At 37.2% G+C, this 19198-nt stretch overlaps 1 protein-coding gene across 3 annotated transcripts in view; it reads right to left on the bottom strand.

The window, feature by feature from the left end:
- The window catches only part of svila (supervillin a), a 241297-nt gene that overhangs the window by 89607 nt on the left and 132492 nt on the right, over nucleotides 1-19198 (bottom strand). For all 3 annotated transcript variants that reach the window (XM_069914482.1, XM_069914483.1, XM_069914484.1), the window contains exons 10-16: nucleotides 18432-18466; nucleotides 17355-17416; nucleotides 16958-17106; nucleotides 15771-15866; nucleotides 8670-8919; nucleotides 6644-7181; nucleotides 1281-1515 (exon numbers count right to left, since the gene is read on the bottom strand). In XM_069914482.1, coding sequence (XP_069770583.1) covers nucleotides 1281-1515; nucleotides 6644-7181; nucleotides 8670-8919; nucleotides 15771-15866; nucleotides 16958-17106; nucleotides 17355-17416; nucleotides 18432-18466 — 1365 coding nt within the window. The remainder of the gene's footprint in view (nucleotides 1-1280; nucleotides 1516-6643; nucleotides 7182-8669; nucleotides 8920-15770; nucleotides 15867-16957; nucleotides 17107-17354; nucleotides 17417-18431; nucleotides 18467-19198) is intronic.

Here is a 19198-nt window from a genome sequence, read left to right on the forward strand (position 1 = left end):
AATCAATTACCAAATATAGTGAACACATGCAGGAAGCAATCATGTACACTGGAAATTTGCCAGGATTTCACAAACGATTTGCATCAACAATTATATCTGCTTATATTAATTCAAAAGCAAGCTCAGAAAGGTTATATGATCTAAAATAAATATTTACTGAAGTAATCCATGCTTTTTTTTGATACCTTCAGTTTTTTTTAGAAGCAGTAAAGTGTGCAGTATCAACAACTAACAGCAAAACAGACCCAAGCAGGTTATTAGTTGAACTGGAAATTGGAGCCTTTGTGCAGCACATCACAGAGTGAAAATAGAGAAGTCTAATGATGGATTAGACCAAACCAAAAATGGGGAAGAGAAACAACACACAAGAATTTGCAGAATACTTCCATATATATCCACTGCACTTCCATATATCCACTGCACTTCATGCTGGAAAAAAACTAATTTACTTTTTTTTTAAATCTATGGTAAATAGGTCAGTGAGATGGAAACACACAAAATTGGACAAAATGACAGCTGATAAAATGAAGTTTCCCTCAGAAGTCAAACTATGAGAAAACGAGAGAAATCACGATGTATCATTAAGATAGAAAAAAAAAACAAGCAAAACCCACTGGATTTGTCAGCTCAATTAAACAATGAATGAGATACTTTGACAAAACAGCCTCCACCTGCAAAGGACATGGCACTATATTTGAAAACTTGAATCCAATGGTTTAGTTGTAATGAATTCAGCATGTAATACTCCAAAGTGAGATTGTTGTGAATATTTAAAAAAAACTAAATGTATGCTATTTTCATCATTTTTAAGCTTTGGCATATTCCAGCTGCAAAAAAAAAACTTGAGCATCAAAGCACAGATGTGATACTGCTACCACTTATAAAGTACGTTGATCCTTTACAAACTCAAAAATAGTTTGCTGATATTCCTCAAGACTAATATATCAGCAAAAGAGTGGAATTAAAAACATGCAATTGACCTTTACATTGAAAATAGAAGCATCGAGGTGAATCATAATTTATGCAATGCTTTTAAAATCTCTTTCAAAATGAGCTTCAACTGCAAAGTCATTTAATAGATACTTCTATGCAACATTTTTATTAGTAACAATGCCATCAACTTATAATTCAACAAGGTAACATTCAAAAGCTGCATAAAATAATGTTTTGTTCCATTAAAAGACTGCTATTTTTTTTCTCTGAAGTCCAACAGTGTCACTTAACTTTACATCTGCATTATCTTATCTTCTATAATATTTACGTTTCAATGATATCGTTACCTTTCTTTTATGGACATTGCTTTTCCAGCAGTGAAATCTGAGATGTCTTCACTTATTTCAATTCGGCTGGCTTCACTAGAAATTGGTTCTGACTGATCGTAAGGCACTTTACTTTCCACTTGAGTGACTGGCTGCAGATGCGAACAATGTCTGGAGGTTGTTGCAGCAGAACTTGGTAATGCAGCAAACGTTGTAGCCGATCCGGTTTTCATTTCAGAGGCAGGGCCCTCACACTCTACTCAACAACAGGGTAGCATCAGAAATATCATAAACAATAATGCATCATCTTTGACTGATTTTTGTTTAAACTTTAAAATGTTAGCCAACTTCTGCAATTCTCACCTCAAACTTGCAGCAAATGTTCTGACAAAATTGTAAAATCATTAAAAGTGGCCATCCTTGTTTTCAGTCATGACATGAAGACTATAGTTATTAAAAGTCAAACATGTAAGAAGTAAGTGATCATGTCTGGTTTGCTGAGAGAAAAACAATTCTGGCATCTTTTCTCAAACCAAGCTGTTGTCTAAAGGACCTTTGTACAGTGACCATTTATTAAATGGACAGGTCACAATAGATTGGTTGCAGTTTCCCTGCAACTACGTGGTCTTCGTTCTGAATATTATCCAGCGTGACTCGAGCTGTATATGGATACCTGTTTATGGTGAACCGCAAGGTGTATTGGCCTGTTTGATCGACAGTTTCACTCAGGAGGTGAATGGATTTCCATTCAATTGTGGGAGGATCAGCAATGATTTTAGGCTGGCAGGGAGGAAATGAGACCATCATCTAATGTCCCTTTCAAGTATTTGCACATTGGCAGAATAAACCTCCTTTATATCTACTTGTTTCTCAGTGAAGTGAAACAAAGCACTGATTCAATTTTTTCCCATTTCCAACACCATTTGTTAGAATTCTGTGCTGCTACTGGGAGGAGTGTGTAGAAAATTGGATCCAGCTAGTGATGTTAGTTGGGCAAATCTGTTCCTTGGAAATCCCCATGCTGCAGTTGTCATGGATCGTGGATAGTCTACTCTACTTTAGCTGGAGATGGCATCAGTAGGTGAGCAAGTCCAAAAAGAGACCAAGCTACTTGACATCTGTGAAGCAGATATAGGCCATCAACATTTACACTCTACAAATGTATCTTAGCATTATCCTTCAGGTTGCTAGAAGGGAGTATTTTGCAGCAAAATAATTAGTTCCATATATTGTGCTTGCTTGTACTTTGCGGATTCATCGTTCATAGGTGAGCGCATAAATCATGAAGCTAGATTATACTCCCAACAATAGTCTGCATGATATCTTAGACAGCTCTCCAGAATGCAAGTGAAGGGGCAGTCTCCTCCTCAGATAGGACTGAACGGCCATATACTTAAACAGTATTAACTTGTTGTGATAGTACAGATCTATCACCAATGTACAGAGTGTATATAGTTACTGTATCTAGACTGTGCTTATAGCGATTGGCTGAGAGCTAAGCCACGCCTACTGTCTGGGCCTTAAAGGGTTGTGTCCCTAGCCAGGTCGGATCATTCCGGACTGGTCGGCCACCTGTGAAGAGCTCCTGTCTTTTGCTAATAAAAGCCTTGGATCAACAAGTCTTTGGTTCTTGCGACGAGCTCTACACTTGTGCAGATACTCTGTGCTGCCTCAGACTATGGAGATTGTCATGAGAAAAAAAAAATCAGCAAGTGTGTCTACCAAGGTGTCAAATGAGTGAGGAGAGTTTAGAGGCATAGATGGTAAACTAATAACTTGAACTTTGTGGGTAAACCAGGTCTCATGAGATGGAGGTGAATCTGGAGATAGAATAATGACAGTAGATTTTCTTCCCTAAAGTAAGCTGGATGAGTTTGACAATTGTAGAGGATGGATCAATGTGTGTTTTTTTTTTAAAAAGGGGTAGCGGATACATTTTTGAAAGATTAGGGAATTGACGTCAATAGATAGATCAGCTTCAATTATATTGAAGGCAGGGAATTTAGAAGGAGAGGGGATTTCCTTAAGATGTGCAACATTCTGACAGGACTAGACATGGAAGATGGCAAGTAGACAACTATTCTACCTATTTTCTTACATTATTATGCCATCTCATTCACAGATCAAAGGCATGGAGGTGATTCCATGCAAAGATAACATATTTTTGTTTGTCATGAAAATAAAACAAAGAAGGGAACCGGATGAGAAAAATCAGGGATAAAATTATAACCAAATAATGGGCATATAAATTGGTTGGAAATACAGCAAACTTGAGGATTAGGAGAAATTTAGAATACTGCAAAGACAAAGAATCTAATTAAAAGGAAAAAATAGAATGCAAAGAAACTTGCAGGAACACAAAAACCAACTGTGAAGCTTCTTTAGGTATGTAAAGAAAAAGACCAGTCAAAGCAAAAGTAGGTCCTTTGCAGTCAGAATCAAAATGGGTAAAGAGGAGATGGCAAATCACTTGAATAGTTCTGTCTTCACTATGGAAGATGCACACAACATTCTGGGAACACTAGGGATCAAGAGGACTTGCAAAAATTGACAGAAACGGTCATCAGTCAGTAGAAATGGACTGATAATAAATCTTCAGGGATTGATAGTATGCACTCCAGAGCGCATAAGAGGGTGGTTGAGTTAATGGATGCATTTGTGATTATTTTCCAACATCCTCTGGACTCTGAATAAATTCTTTTGATTGGAGGCTTCTAATGCAGCACCACTTCTTATGAAAGGAGGAAGAGAGAAACCAAATGAATTATGGACCTGTTAGCCTGACTTCAGTGGTATTGAAAATTCTGGAGTCAAGTATTTGGAGAGAAGGGACATGATTAGTCCAAGTCAGTATGAATGTACTAAAAGTAAGTCATAATTGATAAATCTTCTAGATTTTTTTTTGAGGATGCAACCAGTAGAGTGGACAACTATGAACCAGCTGATATGGTGTAATTGGACTTGCAAACCTTTCATAAGATCTTGCACAAGGGACTGATGTGCAACATTAAAGAATATAGCCTATGAGGTAATGCACTGATGTGGATAGAAAACTGGTTGGCAGGATGCAGAGAGTGGTAATAAATGGATCCTTTTCGGATTGGCAGGCAGTTACTGGTGGGGTTCCACAGGGTTCAGTACCGGAACCCCAGCTATTTTTTAACATATATTGAAGACAAACAAAGGAATTGAATGTAATATCTCTAAATTTTCAGATGTCACTAAAGTGGGTGGTAGTGCGCGATTGAGGAAGATTAGTGACTTGAATAGATAAGGGAAGTGTGCAAATATATTGCAGAATCAGTAAAATGTCGATAAATGTCAGGTTGTCCACTTTGGTAGCAATAATGGAAAGTCAGATCATCTAAATGTTGAGAAATTAGGAAAAAGATTTGCAACGAGATCTGGGTGTCATTGAAGATTGAAAGAAAACAAACTGCGCATTGCCTTTCATCAAAGCAGGGAGTCCTTACCACAGTTGTGTAGGGCCTTGGTAAAGCCATACTTTGAATATTGCATGACATTTTTGGTTTCTCAATTTAAAGAAAGGATTTTCTTGCTATTGAGGGAGTGTAGCAAACTGATTCCTGGGAAGGCAAGATTGACCTATGAAGAAAGGCTGGATAGACTTGGGTTATACTCATTGGATTTAGAAGAATGAGAGAGGATCTCATTGAAACATGCAACATTCTGATGCAGAAAAAATATTTCTGATGTTGCGGAAGTCAGAACAAACGGCGAGAGTCTGAGGATAAGGGGTAAGCCATTTAGGATTGAGATGAGGAAAAACTTCTTAATCAGAATGATAAACTTTGGAATGACCCAAGACAGAAAATAGTTGAGGCCAGTGATTAGACATATTGAAAAGAGAGTTGGATGTGGCCCTGTTTGCAAAATGGATCAATGGATATGGAGAAAAAGCATGAATATGGTACTGAAGTTGTATGATTAGCCTTCATCACATTGAATGGTTGACCAGCTGGAAGGGCTGAATGACATTTTTTTCCTCTTTTCTAGGTTTCAAAAAGCTTTCTTTCTGTATCATAAATTTGTATTAACAATATATGAAGTTCTGAAGTCAGGTCTAAATTAACATGATAATGAATTTGGGAAGATATCCAGTTAAACTCTGGATCACTCTGAAATAAAGCGCACATCACCTCAGGAAATACCCAGACAAAAACTTTCCTTGAATTGGATTACTACCAATACTCAATGTGTCCACCTTGAATTTGTTTCCATGTTAGCAATCAAAGCTTTAACATATTGAAGGAAGAACAACACACGCGTCAAATTGTGAAAGTAAGAATAGAAGAGAAAAAGTACAGTAATGGGTAGAATTCTTGGCCTCATCAAATACTGCATCTTGCTTCGCTCAATAATATTGCCTGAAGTTGTATATCATCTGCATTTTTCCCCTCTACCCACTTCTTTGCTTTCTTTAGCATTCAAAAATCCAACTTTTGAATACACTTAGTAATTGAGTAGCCACAAACTAACCAGAGTTGGAAATTCAAATATTTACAATGAGTGAAGGTTTCCTCAGCTCATTCCAAATGTCAACTTTTTTTTTTATTGTGGCTGGGTAAAATACGAAATGAATTTATAGAATGTCAGAGAGTGCGTGACTGGACCATAAAAGTGGCCTTGGGCACAGTGCCCATAGCAACCTGTTTCTCTGTTATACTGTAGAATGCATGCAATTTCTTTCATTTAATCCTTCTTGCTTACACACAGTGAATGCATGAAATGAGACACTTGAAATCTTTTGCAATTGAAGTAAAGTTAGCATCAAATAGTGGCAAAGTGCACATAGAGCTGGCATGATTTTTCCCTCTTCTAAACCATTGCACACTCAAAGTCACAAAGTTACCTGGAGAATGTTAGACTGTAATCCATGGTGCAGTATACATTTAAAAAAAAATTAAGACCACATTATGCCTATCAGGGAAGAGTAAATGGAGTTTAATTTTAAACCCCAAAGTCCATTAGCAGTTGTTTAAATTAAGAGCATCTTGAAGTTTGTACTTGGGATCTTTTTTTTAAGTCGTTAGCAACTCAACCACCTTTTCAGGCCATCAAGAAACAATCAAAGAATCATGGATTTAAGGCAGGATTCAAGCAAAAAGTACCCATAGCACAAATGAAAAACAGAAAATGCTGAAGATACTCAGTAGGTCAGGCAGCATCTGTGGAGAGAGTAAAAGTGCTAATGCTTCATGTCGATGACATTTCTTCAGACTCTTTCTGGCCATTAACCTGATACTTTATTTTCTTTCTCCACAGATGCCACATGACATGCTGAGCATCTCTAATATATTGGATTTTCATTTCATATATCCAGTATCTGCATGTTGTTTTTGTTTTACAGATTTTTTTTTTACCTGTAATGTCTCCCTTGTTATTATTGAAGCGATCAAAGTGGTTTTCTGCAGTTTCCCAGCTTTCATTCAAGTTCTCCAATTTCATGGTTTCTTTCATTTCAGCTGTCTGTGGGACACTTTCTGGACTTCCATACTTACTATCCATACTCCTACCAGCAACTTCCTGAGGCATAGTTTCCGTAAAGCTATCGCGTTTATTACTCCGTTGCAGCACCTCTTGCTTTTCCATTTCGTTCTTGTAATCCTCCCCAATGCCTTCTTTGAATACTCCACTGAATCCGTATGTTTTTTCTTGGGACAAGCGCATGGGGTCTGACGGAAGGTGACCCATCCTTGAATTATCAACATTGGAGCTGTGGGAAGAAAGAATGGATTTTGCTGCTGACAAGTGGGTAACGTGTAAACTGTCCTCAACAGTGGAAGATCTCCCAAGGTGCAGATCACCAGCACAGGCTGTGGAGAATGTAGCAGTCTGACCGGCCATGGTCTTGACCAGAGATTGTGACAAGGGTCTGATCATTCCATTGCCACTTTGCACCTGCAAAAAAAAGTTGACAAGGTTATTCAGCAAATAAATTATTTTAGAAAGGTGCCATATTATGCTTGCTTCAAAACAGAAACTTCCACTGTTTTGATCTAATAAAGACAAGACAAACATAAAATATATAGCATACAAACACAATGCTGGTTGCATTGTAGGGAAATATGAAAGCTAAAATACCCACTGCAAGATACCGTGAACAATAATGAAATAAAGTACCATGTGATCTGTTTTAGTGATGTTGAACAAGGGATAAATTTTAAATCCAGAAGAGTGCCCTTCAAATACAACCTTATCTTTAAATTCTCATTCAGCAGAGCAAATGCTGCACTCTCCAAGTAATGCAAAGTGTCTGTCCTAATCATGTGCAGAAATCAATCGGAGTGAGACTAGAAATTATAAAGCTCTGAATTAATGATCAGACTTTTCATCGAGTGAAGATCAGCATTATTGTATTGCTCCGTTCATGGCAAATTATCAGGAATATCTATTTTCCCCATCAGTTTCCGAACGTGCAGATGCAGCCAGTTTTATTTTACCACTCCAGAGGATATAGGCAAAGTAAGAATTGGGGTTCAATAAGCCCATCATTCAATTATCTCCTTACAATATTACAAAATATTTTAATTTGCAACATCCGCCACATGGAGCAAGCAGGTGAAGAAGGAGCACACTTTATAAGTGTGAATACTATAATTTATGACCTTTCGGAATAATCACACTAATCGCCAGGAGATCACAAAAATATTCAAATGTGACCATCTGAACCTGAGCAATGATAATCACTTGATCCTGGCAGCAATTTATTTTATTGCTTAACATGGAGAAATATCCTGCATCGAGGCTTTGTTTTGAAGTTTTATTTGTACTTTTATCCCAAGAATGTAGAGATATTTTGGTACATATTTTTTCAATTACACATTGAAATCTTCATATTAAATGTAAATATTTAAAGGATTTTTTTTTAAAAACGGCCATAATGTCACTATAATGCACCAGACTGCTTAAAACTAATCTCTATCGATTTCAATGGAGATTTACTGTTACTTCAAAAGACCAGACTGAGGTATTGAAAATGTTATCCCACACTCCACACCATTAAATTCAAGAGCAGTTTCCTCAACTTTTGTAAATATCTTAATTATATTTAGCTGTGCATCACTATAAATTAAAATAAAACATTAAAAAACTAGATCACATACCAGCTACTTGATTCAAAACAGTCATTTGAGAGTCATCTACCCCATGGCAAAAGATAGAGCTTCTCTAATAACCACGTTTCATATTTTCAGTACGGACCTTTCAAAGACATCACCACCGAATATAGTGCATCCACGATTCAGAAATTAATTGCTGCTTCATCGTCTTTCCCAATGAATGGAATCAGATCCACCCTCCTCCTGCACAACAGCTTTGACCTTCTGCGTGAAAAGTAGCCCACAAGCTCAAGAACACTAGATGTCACTGTAATATGTAAATACATACCTCTTCAACTTCACCCAGTGTAATTGGTTGAGTCTGGTACCGGGCATTCGACCGCCTCTGCCTGGTATCACTTTTATTCCTCAGTGCTTTTACTTTGGTCACAGGCTGTGAAAGGCGATTGAACAGGGCCATCTTTTCCGCCAGACTTAGTGTGGAGATGTCTGGCTCTTCATGCTGACCTTGTTCTGTCAATTCTTTGGCTTCATTCCCCTTCTGTTCTCCTGCAGTATTCTGTGCTGATGCTTGTAGTCTAGAAAATATATTGGTTTGTTATTTAGGTCATCATTTTGCTATACACTTACATAGTCCTTGTCCCAAAAATGTCTCTAAAATTAGAACTTTACAATTCATCACTGTTATTTTTAAATAGTTTCGGTTTAAAAAGACATCATTAAGGACAAAGATTCTTTGTCAATTCTTGACAAGGTTTTTTATTATATGTAAATATGAGATAATGACCTGAATAACTCAAAACATTAAAATGTTTTTGACACCAAAAAAACAAGCTGAATTTGCTAAAGGCTTTTGAAATGGCCTTTAATCTATTTGAGATGCCAGATCAATTACATTTTACAAACTAGTCACTTGGCACTCAAATGCACAATAGATTGTTTTGCACAAAGTAATAGCTCAACGTTGTACATGTAGCTTTCAATAAGTGGTAATATGTTTCCTCCATTGTATATAGTTATGATTGTCAGTTGTATATATGGAGCTGGCCCGCCCACGGATGACTCGTACCCTATGACTCCTCCCCTGTGGTCCTGGGCCATAAAAGTCAAGCCACCTTTCCCTTGCCTCCATTCCTATCCTGGGATTCAGGTCAGCAAGGCTCTTATGTGTATTAAAGCCTATCATTTTCTCATCTTGTCCCTGTGGTTACTGGTAGTGGCCTACACAACATCAGCATAAAAACCAAGTGTGTGAAAGGATGAATAACAATGAACTTAAAATATTCCTTCATTATTCAATGACAGTTTAACAATCAAAGTTTAATGGCAATCTTGTATATGTGATTCTTATTTAAAATACTCAACGCATTTAAAGAGAAAGAACAAGTATTTCATGCAGATAGTTACACTACGGGAATTATGGGATCAGGCTGATTACAAGCCAATTGCAAACTATGGAATTGGCTACAGAGGCATGTGTTTTATGGAAAATGATAAACATGTATTCTTTTCCAGAACAATCTATTTCAGGGACCCAAACTGTGAAGATAACTTTTTTTAAAGAAATATACTGATGTGAAATTGTGATATTTTAAATATTGCTCTTTGTCTAACAAATTCAACAGTATTCTTGGGAGGAGGGTCTCCTCCTACATTAATAATTACAAATGCCTTTTGCAGGATTGTAAGAGTGCTTAAATGAGTCCCTGATTGAGTTTGTTGTTGAGGCATCTGATGGCAGAGGGATAGCGGCTGTTCCTGAACCTGGTGGTGATTACAAACTAGAGTACTGTTCATGAAAATAATATTAACAAGCAATTTAATCGGATGGCAAGTAAAGAATGATGGAATAGAATAAAGTATTTCCAATGGATTTCAGTATCCAGAACATAGCCTGAAAGTTAGAGCCAGACCTTTTAGGAGTGAAGATAGAAACCACTTCTGTATCAAAAGGGTGATTAAGATCATAAATTTCATCCGACAAACGATGACAAGTGCCAGCTCAGAGATTGACAGATGTCTATTAACCAAAAAAAAACAAGAGAAATGGAGAAAAGTGAAGTCACTGTGGTCTCACTGAATGGTGGGATCAACTCCAGAGCAAATCGTCATTTCAAGGCCTTGTATTGATTGTGGTTCATCAGGTCCTGACAGTCATTGAGCAAGGGAAGCTTTTTGCCATCAATGGGTAAACAGGTTTAAATAGAGAATTTCAGCCTATTTAAGGGAACGCTCCATGTTTTGACAGCTATTGGCATATTACTCGTCAAAATACATCTTTATACAGTTTAACTGAAATTGATGTGCAGTGAAAGATCAGGAAATTGTCCTTTACAACTATTGAAAATCATCAGTAATTAAAATGGGAATATTTTACTTAGAAGTTAAAAGAAAGGCAAGTGGGATTTATCTCAGCCCTTGTCCACATTAATTCGTGCAATGGATAATATAGCGAGTTCCTAATTTAAGCCCAAGGTTCCATTATTGACACGCAATACCAAAACATTTAGAATGTGACACGTGAAATTCTTTAACTTTCTCTACCGTAAGGAAAACAGAGAGTCACCACTTTATCAAGTGCCCCTTTCAGAAATGAAGCCCCAGCCTGAAGAACGAACTCGTGATCCCTGGTTTATAAGGCCAATGCTCTAACCACTGAGCTATTGGAGCCTCTTGTACTCCTCCTTAGAATGTCAACCATTCCTCATTGACACCTACAACAACATCACTGTGAAGGCCTGAGAATGATGAGCAATATAGAGGAAATCTCAAATTTCCCCTCTGAAGATGTTAATGACATAAAAGTACGAGTTTTCTTTAATTATTACAAATGGAACAATTTATCTTTCACCAGTTAGTTAGCCTTAAGTAAAAAACTACAATCTTAAATTTATAACAGCATTGTAATTGATTGACCATAACAAAACTCAAAACAGAAGACGCACCTGCACATTGTCTTAAGAGTAGGAACTAAATGGTTCTACATCAACTTTTTTTTAAGCATATGAATTTACAATTAATTTAAAGAGCTCAGAACCAATTTAATTTCAACACTAAAACCAGATTTCAAATTTAGAAAGGGTGCAGAAAAGTTTCACGAGAATAATATTGGAACTGTGAGCCCTGAATTATAAAGAAGGTCTGGGACTTTCCTCCCTGAAGTGTGGGAGTCTAAGAGGGGATCTTAAAAAGGTTTAGAAAATCATTATGGTAGATGAATCTAAAACTAGTGGGAAGAAATTCAAGTTGAATGAAGGATGGCAGATACCATCTCACTGACTCCACACAAAGCCCTTATCGCCTGGACAGTAAAGATACAATCATCAGGATGGTCTTCATCAGCTACAATTCAACATTTAACACCATCATCTACTCAAAACTGATCAGCAAACTCCAAAACCTGGGACACAACACCCCACTGTGTAATTGGATCATGGATTTCCTCACCTTCAGACCACAATCAGTGAGGATTGGCAAGAACATCTCCACAATCTCCATCAGCACTAGAACAATACAGGGCTGTGTCCTTAGCCCCCGCTCTACTCACTTTACTCCTACAACCACATGGGTTGATATGACAATAACACCTTCTACAAATTTGGGTTGTATTTAAAAAAAGCTGATGAGTCAGCATAAAAGATGGAGATGGAAAACTTGGCTGAATGGTGCACCAACAACAATCGAGCACGCAATGTCTCCAAAACCAAGGAGCAGATTGTTGACTTCAGGAAGGGAAAGCCATAGGTGTAAGATCCAGTGATCATTGTGGGGAAATCTACAGACTTTTGTGTTTTACTTTTCAAAATCATGAGTACTTATTTTTTTTAATTTAAGTGCACCCGAGAAGGACTTAGAGGATAGTTATAGGGAACATAGTGTGGAGAAGAAAATGCGTTGGGGCATTTTGAGATGAAGAAAGTGGGGTGCTGGGTCTTTTAAAGAGAATTAAGTTGGAAGGCCTCAGGGGCCTGATGAAATGCATCCTAGGGTCTTGAAAGAGGTAAGTGACCAGATTGCTGGGGCATTGATGAAGATCCTAGGACTAGGCAAGTTGGAGAGGGCTGGAGAGAAGCAAATGTTGTACCTTTGTTTAAGAGAAAAAAAGGAATAATCCACAGTTATAAGATGGTGAGCCTCACAATGATAGGAAGACTATTGGAGGATATTTTGAAATAGGATTTGCAGACATTTAGAAAGGCATAGCCACATTAATGACAGTCAGCGTGGCTTTACGTGTAAGAGGCTGCAACTTAAAAAATGATTGAGATTTTTTTCAGGGATTGACAAGGTGGTTGATGAGGCATGGATAATGAATGTTGTTTACATGGACTTTAATAAAACATCTGTTAATGACCCTGATGGTAAGCTTATCAAGGATGTGTAGATGCATGGGATCCATGGTGAATCGATAGCTTAGATTCAGAATTGACTGGCCACACCTTGATGAAGGGCTCCATCCCGAAACGTTGGTGATGTATCTTCACCTTTGCTATATAAAGGTACTGTTTGACCTGCTGAGTTTCTCCAGCATTTGTGTGTTTTTTCCGCTTAACCACGGTGAAACAGAATCCTATTTTTTACCCTGGCCAATAGATGACAGAGGGTAGTGGTGAAAGAGAGTTATTCTGGTGGAGTCCCATGTCCATTGGTGTTCCATGGGGATTAATGTTGGTACCCCTGTTGTTTATGATATAAATGACTTGAATGAAAATATAGTTGGGTGGGCAAGTTTGCAGATGCCACTTATAATTGATGGAGTTGTGGACAGTGTAGAGGGCTATAAAAGAAAGCCAATGGATATAAATTAGTTACAGATATGGGTGGAGAAATTCCAGATCATCTGGTTAAGTGTGAGGTGATGCAATTTGGACAAATGAAGGAGCAAATACACAATTAATGGCAGGATTCTTAAAAGTGTTTATGTGCGGAGGGAACTACGAGTTCAGTCCATCATTCCTTGAAAGCAGCCACACAAGTAGAAAGGGTGGTAATGTGACAGAGTATATATATATATATGTGTGTGTGTGTGTGTGTGTGTGTGTGTGTGTGTGTGTGTGTGTGTGGATTTTGAAGATAAATTGGGAAAGATTTGTTACATTCAAACACTTTAAAACAGATCTTATTTGAAATACTGAAACTCTGCTAATGCTAGACATATCAGCTCCAGAGCTTTTGCAAGAGCTTTGGAGAGTGCCCAAGATATTTCACTAATGGATTGTTGTTTACAAAAGGCAATAGATGAAAGATCTAGTTGGAGCTGCATATTGTCTGGAACTGTTCTAAGAGGGTCATGTGGTTTTGTAAGCAGAGAGAGACAAATAGGCTTTCTCTCAGAGAGAGATATATCACTTCTACAGAGTTACAGCTAGCAACAGCAGCTGGGACTGGAACAGGAAAAGCTGGCAAGCTTGTGGAAACCCCCATGTAGAAGACGGGTTGTGAGAGCTTGATTCAGCCTAGTCAAAGCCCTTGTGGTTCACGCAAGAGGATTGGCTGTCTAATGTTTCACTTGGAATAAGTAAAACAAAAAGGAACTCTGTGGTGACATGAACGAAAGAGGTCATCATCTGGAGAATCCTGAAGGGGGCAAGTTTTGTTAGAAAGACACTGAGGTGGCTGGGTGTCCATCGTACATCAAATCTCTCTCTGAAAACTGACAAGAACCTTCCTGAGGTTACCTTTCAAGCACCAAAGCCTGGTGAACTTTATAAATGTTAAATTCTGTGCACAGTATAAGAATTGCCTGCAACCAGTGAACTTGGAGGAGTGAGAAGTGAGATTGGACTGTGAATCAAAGAACTTTTCTGAACTTACACACACATATTACATACACGTGCACTTAGAATTAGAAGGGGGTTAAGTTAGGTTAAGTAAGTCAATAGTGATAAGTTAAAGTTTGATTCTATTTTCATATTTAAAGATCATTAAAAGCAACTTTTGTTTAAGTAATCATTTGTCTTGGTGAATATCTATTGCTTCTGGGTTTTGGGGTCCTCTGGGCTCGAAACAGTAATGAAGGTTTATTGAATGTAGGTCTTCATTCGATAGGGCCATTACGAATAAAAGAGAACCACATTGCAGCTATACAAAGCATTTGTTGGGCCGAACTTGGAACACACGAGTCAATTCAGATTCCCCCATTACAGGAAGGATGGGGAGGCTGTGGAAAGAGCACAGAAGAGTTTTACCAAGATGCAGTCTACCAGTAGTGATGGAAGCTCCAGAGTCTTGAATATGCAAGTAATAGAGGATTTGTATCAAGCACAGGCAGAAGAGGTTGAGTTTAATTTGGGAATCACATTGATCAAAAGGTCTGTTCCTGTGCTGTGCTGACCTACACTCTTATGCAACAATTCTGTCACCATTGTTATGCAGTCACAAGCAATCTCCAGTAGAGGGTGGTAGATAGCAATCAGGGTCTTGCTTAATCTACCTCCCAACTTCAAACTTGCACCCTGATGTGATTTTCCTTCTTTCCTCAACCCTTAGTTCTGCTCTCCCACCTAGCTCAGAACACCGAGCCAAAAACTGTAGGACACAACTCCACTCCTAGCTACAAGTGCAAAGCTCAATGCAGTCCCGGATCAGCAAATGCTCTTTATTGACCCAAGTCCATACTACTTTTACTTGCTTGTCAAATATGGAAGGAAATGGTTTTGGTTGATTTCAAAACTTAACTGATGCACAATTTTTAATTGCAAAATGCTGGTGAGCACCAACTTATTAAAGCTGGGTATACATTCTCCCAATTGCAAACCAAATTAGATGAATTTGGGAGTCAATGCTATCACAAATCTGTGTGCAGTTTCACTTAGTCTTTAAGGTAGCAGGACCCTGGTTTATGCACAATGGTTCTCATCACATCAGCGAGTTTAATTCTCAGTGGCAGTTAAAACTGATCCTTTGTAACAGAATAGGAAAACAGTAATTAAAAGAGTACGAAATTCGAATTGAAAATAGGACTGCAGTGACCTGGAATGGGACTATTGAAGATTAGGGCAAAACTAGAAAATATTGAGAACATGTAATTGAAAAGGTCGGGGGGTGGGGTGAAGAGAAGGTCTAAGGAAATAAAAATCACAAGGCATTCATGCTAATAATTAGTATCGTCAACATCTTGCATGAAAAATGTCCATATTAAATTCAAACTATACACAAAGGTGATGAGGATTATCTGAATTCACAGCTTCAAACAGTTGCAGAACTGAAATATCTTTAAATTAAATACATTTTTATTTCATTCAGCTTGGTTGAAAAAAAATTTCAAAAGTTGGCTACATCATGCAGATTAGCAAACAAAAATATGGTTAGGATGAAGAGAAACAGATACACACTGGTAAGAATAAAAGATTATGCAAGATAGAACAAGTCGATTGGCATTTAACTGGCATTGTCATCCATTTAACTGTGCATGCAAATTGGAAAGTACCTGATTGGCTGTGAATTGGAGTTTACTACAGAGGGGCTAATGGTTCTCGCCATGACTGTGTGGACAGTCACTGTAGGAGCTACAGGGGTGGGTTTGCTGGAGATAGGGAAAAGAATAAACAGCAATGCATGTAGGATAGAAAGGAATTCAACAAAAAGCAGCATTTGTACGAGGATTATATTATATATTTAGAAAGACAAACCATTGCAAAAAAAATTACCCACCTCACTCATAACCGGCCTCACTTACCTGGAGCTGGGTTCTCTAAATAATATGATAATTATCGCCATATAACAAAATAAATCCTTCAAATCATGGAACAGTTGCAGCACAGGTGGCTACCTTCACATCCATAACAGCTTCCTATATAATAAATGACCATTTCCTGATCTTTCCCCATGTTATTTTCAAGGGCCTGTCACCTTTGCAGGTAGTGAATTCCAAATTCTAATAGTTGTAATTAAATTTAAAAAAAAAATCAGAAACCTATTAATCCTTTAACCTATAATTATAAATCAATGTCCTGATCTTGAACCAATGGGAAACGGGGATCCTTCCATTTTGCTATCTAAACAACAATTATCTTACAATTACTGAACAAGTCTCATCTCCGCATTATTCTTTCAAAGCAGAACAATCTTAAATTCTTCAGTCAAATCTCTATATGAAAATCCCATATTTTTTCATACTAGTAAATTTTTTCTACACCCTCTCCAAAATTTTCAGATCTTCTGCAACTGTGACCACCAGAATTGGATGTCATACACAAGTTATGACCCTACCCAGTGTTTTGTAGAGCTGCAACAAATTTCCCTGCTTTCACTTGATACTTCTATGTTTGGAGCACAGATCCAAACACTTTACCTCAATAAGCATTTCCACTTTCAGGAAATAAAGTACTGAGTATATTGATGAATATAGTGTTGCTGCTCCTACTACTTGTCCAGAATTTAATAATCAACTATATTTGCTATCAATTTCCATCCTGAGCTCTCTTTCACTGATCATAGCTGACCCCTTCCTTGTCTCTGCCACCTTTGTCTCAGGGATATGTTGGGATCCAATACAAGTCGACAGACTGCCAGAATTATTTGTCTACACCTCTTTCCGTTCTGCTTTTTTTTTGTGGAAACAGGCACCTGCACATAGATGTAATCAAATAAAAAGTTTATGTCAGGTTAAATTACCTGGAAGCGATGACTACTTCTTCGCTTGTGATAGGCTGCGTTCGAGATCGATCTTGCATGCGACGTAATCGTCGTTCCACTGCTGAATTTCTGGACCGTGGTTTGGAAGTCTGAGATGTTTCCATTGTCTTTGTGGCTTTTTCCATTTCCTATCACCAAAAGTCAACTGGCTTTAGTATTCTTCAGAGTGTACAATATTCAAGAAAGTCAAGACAAGGCAAAAAAAAAACCTTAGTTTCAAAATAAATGAGTAAGCTGCTGGAAGTTTAAAGGGAGACATGGAATATCAAAATATTGCTTTACATCCCAAATTGCATAAAGCCAGATGTTGGAGACTCAAATGTGACCGGGGAAGTTTCTCCAAATTATATATTACCAATAAAAACAAATTACATACACGAAAAAGTGACCTCTTTGCAGACACGCTCATTTTAGCTCGTTCATCTAATTTCTCTTCATCTACAACAAAAGAAAGAGGGATGAAGTGAAAAATATGAATAATAAATGTCTAGTGTAGGGAAGGAAGGAAAACATTATTCCCAAATCCACTTCCATAGCTAAACAATTAAAAACAAAAGTATGTGATAAAAAGAAATTTTAAATATTAAAATAACAATGAAATACACACATTATTTAATCAAAAGACAGTTTTCCCAATAAATTACATATCAATAATAAATTTCTAATTGAATCCAGTCATTTCTACACCTTATTTAGTGTAATGGTTACATTACTATAAAACAGTGGTTTTCAAATTTTTTCTTTCCAGTCACATACCATCTAAAGTAATACCTATACCATAGGTGCTCTGAGATTAGTAAGACATTAATTAAGGTGGAATGTGAGTGGGGAAAAAAAAACTGTTGAGAACCACTGGTCTAGACCCAATTGTTACTGAAATATTTTTCATGAGAAAAATTGTCATTGGCCTATTTTCTTTGGAGTTATGAAACCATGAACATAACGAATCAATTAGGTACAATTATAACAGTGGTTATCAAACTTTTTCGTTTGACTCACATACCACCTTAGTATGTGAGTAGAATCACATAGTAATCCCTTAGTAATCATGGAGGACCTCTGGCATAGGGATTACTTAAAGTGGTATGTGAGTGGAAAGAAAAAGTTTGAAAACCACTGCTATAAACCAAGAAAACAGAACTCTTTTGTCAGCAGATGAATGCTCTCTTCAAATGGCAATTAGTTAAAAATGTATGGCAACAAAGCTTCAAATCCTCTGAAAATAAATGACTTCCCATCATTCCTAAAAAATTGGCAATGTGGAAATCCAGATTCAAGTGACAAATAATTTGACAATTTTATTTTTGAATTCAGTAATTGGTAATATACAATGCACAATTTAAAGTGTTTGATATGCATGATTCTCCACATATTCCAATTTACACACCTAATTAAACAGTCACGTTCTCAATAATCCTCATTGTGCTATGACAAGAATAAGAAGCACACATACCTTCAGTACTTTCCATTTGTTCAGTCAGCCCTGGCCTACAAAAAAAACATTAACAAATTATTTTGATAAAAATGGAGCCAAAATTCTGCCTTAATTACCCTTGGAAACATCAATGCAGAATAGCATGCCAGAAAATTATAAAATGCATATCAATAGTTTATGTCAGAATGATGTACAACATGGAATAGAATCCAGGATTAATTTCTATTGCTCAACTTTATTCTAGATATTTAGAAATTACTCCTCTGATGTAATGCACAGAATTAATTAAACCTTTACTTACAATGTCACATCCTCCAATTAATTAAGTCATTGGGGTTACTGAAATGCATATGGTTTGTATTTACATAGAAAATACAATTTTACGATATAAGTACAGGATCTTCTGCCCACAATATTTATGTCAATCATGATGCCAATTTCAACTAATCCCATCTGCCTGCACATATCCCTTTATCCCTGCCTGTTCATTTGCCTGTCTCAATGCCATTAAAATGTTGTTATTATATCTGCTTCCATCATCTTTCCTGACAGCTCATTCCTGGATCCTTCTGCTCTTTGTAAAAAAAGAAAAAAAATTCCTCACATAATTCCTTTAAATTTTCCCCACTCACCTCAAATCTATACCCTCTAGTATATGCTATTTCCACTCTGGCAAAAATAATCCATCTCCTCTATCTATGCCTTTTCATCAATTTCTATCAGATCCTTTAGCCTCTGACCATCCAGAGGAAACAATTCAAATACACTCAGCCTATCATTATTGC

Source organism: Narcine bancroftii, chromosome 1 (assembly GCF_036971445.1).
Source record: "Narcine bancroftii isolate sNarBan1 chromosome 1, sNarBan1.hap1, whole genome shotgun sequence".
NCBI lineage: Eukaryota > Metazoa > Chordata > Chondrichthyes > Torpediniformes > Narcinidae > Narcine > Narcine bancroftii.